This window comes from Pygoscelis adeliae, unplaced genomic scaffold, assembly GCF_000699105.1.
Source record: "Pygoscelis adeliae isolate BGI_AS28 unplaced genomic scaffold, ASM69910v1 Scaffold11, whole genome shotgun sequence".
NCBI lineage: Eukaryota > Metazoa > Chordata > Aves > Sphenisciformes > Spheniscidae > Pygoscelis > Pygoscelis adeliae.
In genome coordinates this window covers 1,913,274-1,918,576 of record NW_008824059.1, presented here as the reverse complement: position 1 = coordinate 1,918,576, position 5,303 = coordinate 1,913,274, and the positions used below count along the sequence as shown (strand labels likewise).

General features: G+C 48.2%; 1 protein-coding gene across 1 annotated transcript in view; it reads left to right on the top strand.

Annotated features, from left to right (window-relative positions):
- Positions 1-247: 247 nt before the first annotated feature.
- MAP2K4 (mitogen-activated protein kinase kinase 4) overlaps positions 248-5,303 on the top strand; it is a 67,519-nt gene continuing 62,463 nt past the window's right edge. Inside the window, exon 1 of the mRNA XM_009334055.1 lies at positions 248-279. Within this exon, the coding sequence (XP_009332330.1) occupies positions 272-279 (8 nt within the window). The 5' untranslated portion in view covers positions 248-271. The remainder of the gene's footprint in view (positions 280-5,303) is intronic.

The window sequence follows — 5,303 nt, the reverse complement described above, 5'->3', positions numbered from 1 at the left end:
TCTGAAGATACAGAGAGGTCAATTTCTCACACGAAATTTGGGTTTCTGTGACTTGGATCCACCGATCCGGAGGTGTCCCGTTGCTTCTGCCTCCAGGAGGGCAGAGGGTTCTCTCGTCAAATGCCCGTTGCCTGCGCCAAGCTCTTGCTGGGGCACAAGAGGAGGCAGCCAGCAGTGTCCTGCAGCTGCTGTGAGATGTAAATTGTCTATTAGCTGTGTTTTGCTTGATTAACAGGTTTTGGTCGGGGAACTGATCAGGCTGGATTGGTGGATGTTCAGGTAAGAGTGTGGTTTCTTGCTATGTAGACAGAAAGCAAAGGAGCAAATGGGGCTCCTTGTGCCTGTGCGTGTGTTAGGAGGGAGGAAACCTCTGCGTAAACTGCATCACTGGAGCAAAAACACCGCTGCTGAGGAGGGAAGGCATGTTGTGCCAGAGGTGGCCTTGGAAATTTCAGGATATTGGGTGTAGCCATGCTCCTCCTCAGTGCCAAGGCTCCATACCCTGGTAAAATGGGTACGGACCCCATGTACCCCATCAAGGTGTGATTTGGCTTTCTTTTTAGGGTTTGTTTCTCAGTCTGAGAGGTCTCGGGAGCGTTGGAAAAGAAGTTGGGGAGTGCGGAGGAAACCATTTTGGGAATCACTGTAAGCCAGGGATGGAGTAAATCTCCTGTGGGCAGGGGTGATGCAGACGTGGGCTGGAGGGGACTCAGTATGGTTTCCACAGGGAGGTTTCCTAGGTGATCCGTGCACGATTTCTGACTCCATTCATTCATGCTATTTCCTTGGTTTTAACGGCATGTTATCTGGAGGAACGATTTCAAAGGCTGTGGAATCCCAATTGCGAAACGTGATGTTACTAAGACTCCGACCAGTGCTTCCCAGTTGCCTTACATCCCATGGCACAGAATACCCTCTGTAGCTTGGCGAGCATCATGCCTGCTGTGCCTCTGCCCGGAGGCTGTTCCCAGAGCTTCGCTGCTCTCATGGGTGGAGGCTTTTTGTTAATATATAGGCTGTGCCCTGGAATGTTATTTCCAGGGAGAGAGAGCATAGATTAAACACTGCTGAATATAGAAATTTGGGACATGGGATTCCAAATTTTTTTTCTGTCCCACCTTGTGTTTTCTTTCCCATCTGCGGTGGTTTTGAGCCATGTCTTATGGTTTGGGTCTCAGGTTGGGGCTGCATCCTTCCAGGATGTATGAGTGTGCTACTGGGGGTGCGCAGGGAGCACAGGAGGTGGGTGCCAGGGCAGGATACAGAGCAACACATAGGAACGCGACACCACGTGTGGGAGCAGGAGGAGCCGGTGAGTGGTCTGGACCTCTGAGCTTTGCAGTGCCATCTCCGTGATGGCCTTGGAGCTGAGAGCTGGTGAGGACTGCAGTGGCCGAGTGGCAGTGGGTGGCATGGCCCTGCTGCTCCCGCCCCATCCCTGCCCAACCCACGGCACCCCAAGCCCCTGTCCAGGACACCTCGCTTCTTCACTCTTCCCAGTACATCTGCTACCAGCTGCGTTGTGATGTTTTGAAGGAGGTCACCTTTGTCACAGATGACCAGGAAACCAAGCGAGGCGGAGGCTAGCAGAGCAGAGGCTACAACTGCTCAGACTGGAGCCAGTGGCAAAACCCCTTACGTCTCCAGTGCTGCTAGGGTCTTGCCCTAAATATTTTCTGAATTAGAACATGTGTTAAAATCAGGGGGCCTTGAAGTGGCTTTTAAATAGGAGACTGACTCGGGGTGGCTTTGAATGAGATTAGAAACTGGAGGTACTTTTCTAGTTGCTAGAATTTGGGCTATGGCTCCCTGAAATCTGCCCTCCTGGTGATGCTGAGGGCTGAGACATCCCTTATTGCAACTAAAAGGCGCCGTTAATGGCTTTCCTGCACAGATCCTGTGGGGCAGGTGGGCAGAGCCCCAGTATGATGTTTTGAGCAGCAGGGAGCGAGGCAGGGGGTTGGAAGGAAGGTCCGTGCTGGTTCTGAGATGGCATGTGACTGATGGAGCTATGGAGGACGTGCGTCTTGTTCGGTTCAGCCGTGACTGCTACCACCAAATCTACTTTGTAAGTGCAGAGAGAGATCTTGTCTAGTTATGGCATACTACCCAGCCTGTCCATAGGGTATTTAGCACAGTGATATACATAATTTTACACGTGACCTATACAGGGTAAAGGCAGAATAGACCCTGAATTACAGAGAGTAGTTGCGGAGTAAAATTCTTACTTGAAAGGATGCAGTCTAGAGAAGATGTAAGTGTTTTACTGACAGCTGATGCCCCAGTCCAGGGAAGTGTATGATCCTGCTTGTGCCTGGTCAAAGTCAGCAAGGCCTGTGTGTGTGATTGCCGTGCTCTGCAGGCTGGCTAACAGTGGAGACTATGGAGAACTGTCAGTTGAGACCACTGTTCTCATTAGTTCAGACTGTATTTCTGACTGAGACCAGATTAACAAATCTCTTAATTTGTTTTCTCTGCAGCAGACATTGCAGAGGCTGGAGAACACAAGCCATGGTTAGGGTGAGCTCTTAAACTTCCGACCCATTGTTTTTCAATTGCTATTTCCAACTGACTGTGTCCAAGTAGGATTTAGGTCACAAACAAAATTAGATTACTCAATTATCTATGTGTAAGCTCTACAGAGCTACTTGCAGCTGGTGGCCTTTGCTGAAAGGAGGTTCAAATAACACTAACACGGGAATGATGTGGTGAGATGTGCCTCTATAACTGTGCATGGCAGGTTTGCCTGACAGCTGTCTGTGTTGTGCTGGCCATTGCTGGCATCCATTGAACCAAGTTGTTCGGTTGGCTGTAGGTGAGTTTTTTGGTTTTCTGGAAAGCGTTGTACTCTTCTCGGGCAGCGATGCCTTGATCTTGACTTCAGACTACAGAATTTAGATCCACCTGCTAAGAAATGAGCACGCACAAAGAATTTTTTGTCGTGTGGTTCACAGCATGTTGCTGCTCGAGTATCCTGTCTGCTAGCTGGGCAGTCTCTTGACTGTCAGAGGCGCCACCTCTCTAGAACTTGAACACCAGAGCATTGCAGTCTCACCTGGAAAGGTGACAAAATGAACTGACCCCTTTCAATGCTCACAAACCCAGCTTCTGAACTGTCTGGTGGCCTGTTGGACTCCGTAGCCTCCCTGTAGCTTGTGGGTGTCTTCATGGATTCATTGTGACTTAAGCTTCCAGAGGTGCCCCGTGTGGACCTTCGTCTCCATGTGACACTTGGGAGAGTCACACACTTTCCGGATAGATGCCCCAAGAGCGTGTTGGCAGATGTTTGTTTAACAGACCTTCAGGGTTGGATTCCTCAGAAGCAAATGGAGGTCCAGTTGCATGTCAGACTCTGCTGTTTCCTTTTTTTTCTGTATCGTTCAGGGACTGTCATTATTCCTGGAAAGGATTTTTCTGGCTGTCCCAAAGTCCCTCTCAAGTGTCTGCTTCTCTTTTAATCTCCTCTTGTGCTTTTCCAAACCTTCTTGGGCATGTGGTTTCAGGCTCTCTAGATGCACAGCCTTACAGCTGGCTGAGTTCATGAGGAAATAACCTGTGAGAGTTACTACCATTTGTCTAAAAAAAATATTAAAAACCGGAGTGGAATATCCTAAATTGGCATGTTCACAATTACTTGTGTGAATTTTCCTGTATATATTTCTCTGTTTGTTCCCCATTTCTATCACAGTCATTTCACATCTTTATTGTTACTAATTTCTGATATCTTTCTGCCGCTTGATACCTTCCCATCGCATGGTGTGATACCTGGAAGCCTTTGAAATAGTTTGTAATGTAAAAGGTACCAGTTAAGAATTTGAATTTTTTTCTGTGACTGTTCTGCAACATTTCGTGAAAGTTGCGGTATCTGAATGTAATCACTGGGAAACTTGCTTGTATCTTCAAGTAAGCACAAGTAAAATGGATACCTACAAGGACTCAGTAAATATATTTAAATGTTTGAGTGAGCCTATGGAAAACAGGCTTTCACTTTTAATACAAACATCACTGTAGTTGAAGTGCTAGAGCAGTGTTTCTTAAACATCATTTTTTTTTCAGGAGCTTTCTTGACAAATGGATGAGTTTTTTCTTGTATTTAACCTTCCTGTTTCTTCCAGAAGTTTACAAGTTCGTTTGGTCAGTGATCTCTGTGGCCTAGATGACAAAGAGGTGATATGTTTTGTAAAACGCACATGCTCAGTATCTCAGACTTCAAGTAAATTGCCTCTTCAGAGAAGGTGCTACCAAAGTTAGTATGAGATTTTGACGGAACATGCTGCATTAAGGTTTTGTTTTGTTTTTTTTTTCTTTTTTTGCTTCTGAGGTTTGGTATTTCTCTAAGGTGCTAATCCTGCTCTGCAGAGGAGATTTTTGTTGTCTGCTGCTTCCAAAATAAATTTCTCTAGCAACTTCCATGTCCCTTGGAGCATTAGTGCCCTAGTAAAACTGTTCTTTCTGCAAGGGTTTTGACATGTCAGCACTCTGCTTCTGAATTTAGGCCTTCCATGACTGGAACCAAAATTTGGAGCTTGTATATCTCCACTAAGCTAATTCACATTGTTTTTTCAAAGGTGCTGAGCATCTAGCTTCCTGCCACAGTATTGGGACCTGGGCTCCTCAGAACTTCTGGAAACCTAATCACCTACATTTGAGTGTCTAAATCAAATACAACCCAATGTTACATACTAATCTGGCTCCCGTGGGTTCTGAGTGCTTCACACCTGCCGAGTGATTTAGCTTTGCAAACCTAAATGGTTGCACAAAACTCTGTGTTCCCTGTTTGCGGATGGGAAGCTGGGGCATGCTGTAATTTGGAAGAGGTAAAGATTAGGCCAGGAGCTTGTGATGGGGTAGGGAGTTGAACAGGGATCTCCTGATAACCTGTGGTCCACACGTTAGCTCTGTGTTACCCGTCCCATCGCCGCCACAGTTAGGAGCTGTTGTCCTGGCTCTTGCACGCACACAGCTGTGGTCAGAGCTGCTTATTTGGGAGCAGCATTTTGACCGTGCAGCCATGACCCACCTTGGTGTGAAACAGGTCCCCTTCCTGGTGCGCGAGGGAGGCCTGTCCCTCCCGTGGTGGGGAAGAGCAACCGACAGGTGAGAGGATGTAAGAAGATGGCGATACTGGCAGTTACCCTTCCAGAGCGCCAAGACCTGGCCCGTCCTGCCCAGCAGGGACAGCAGCCTGGGTGGTGGGAGCGGAGGAAGGGCCTGTGGTGGCAGTGGGGGTTATCTGGAGGCAGGGGAGGCTGGAGGCTGCTGCGCCTGCCCCGGGGCACCCCGGGGCCCCCCCGCCCCCGGCA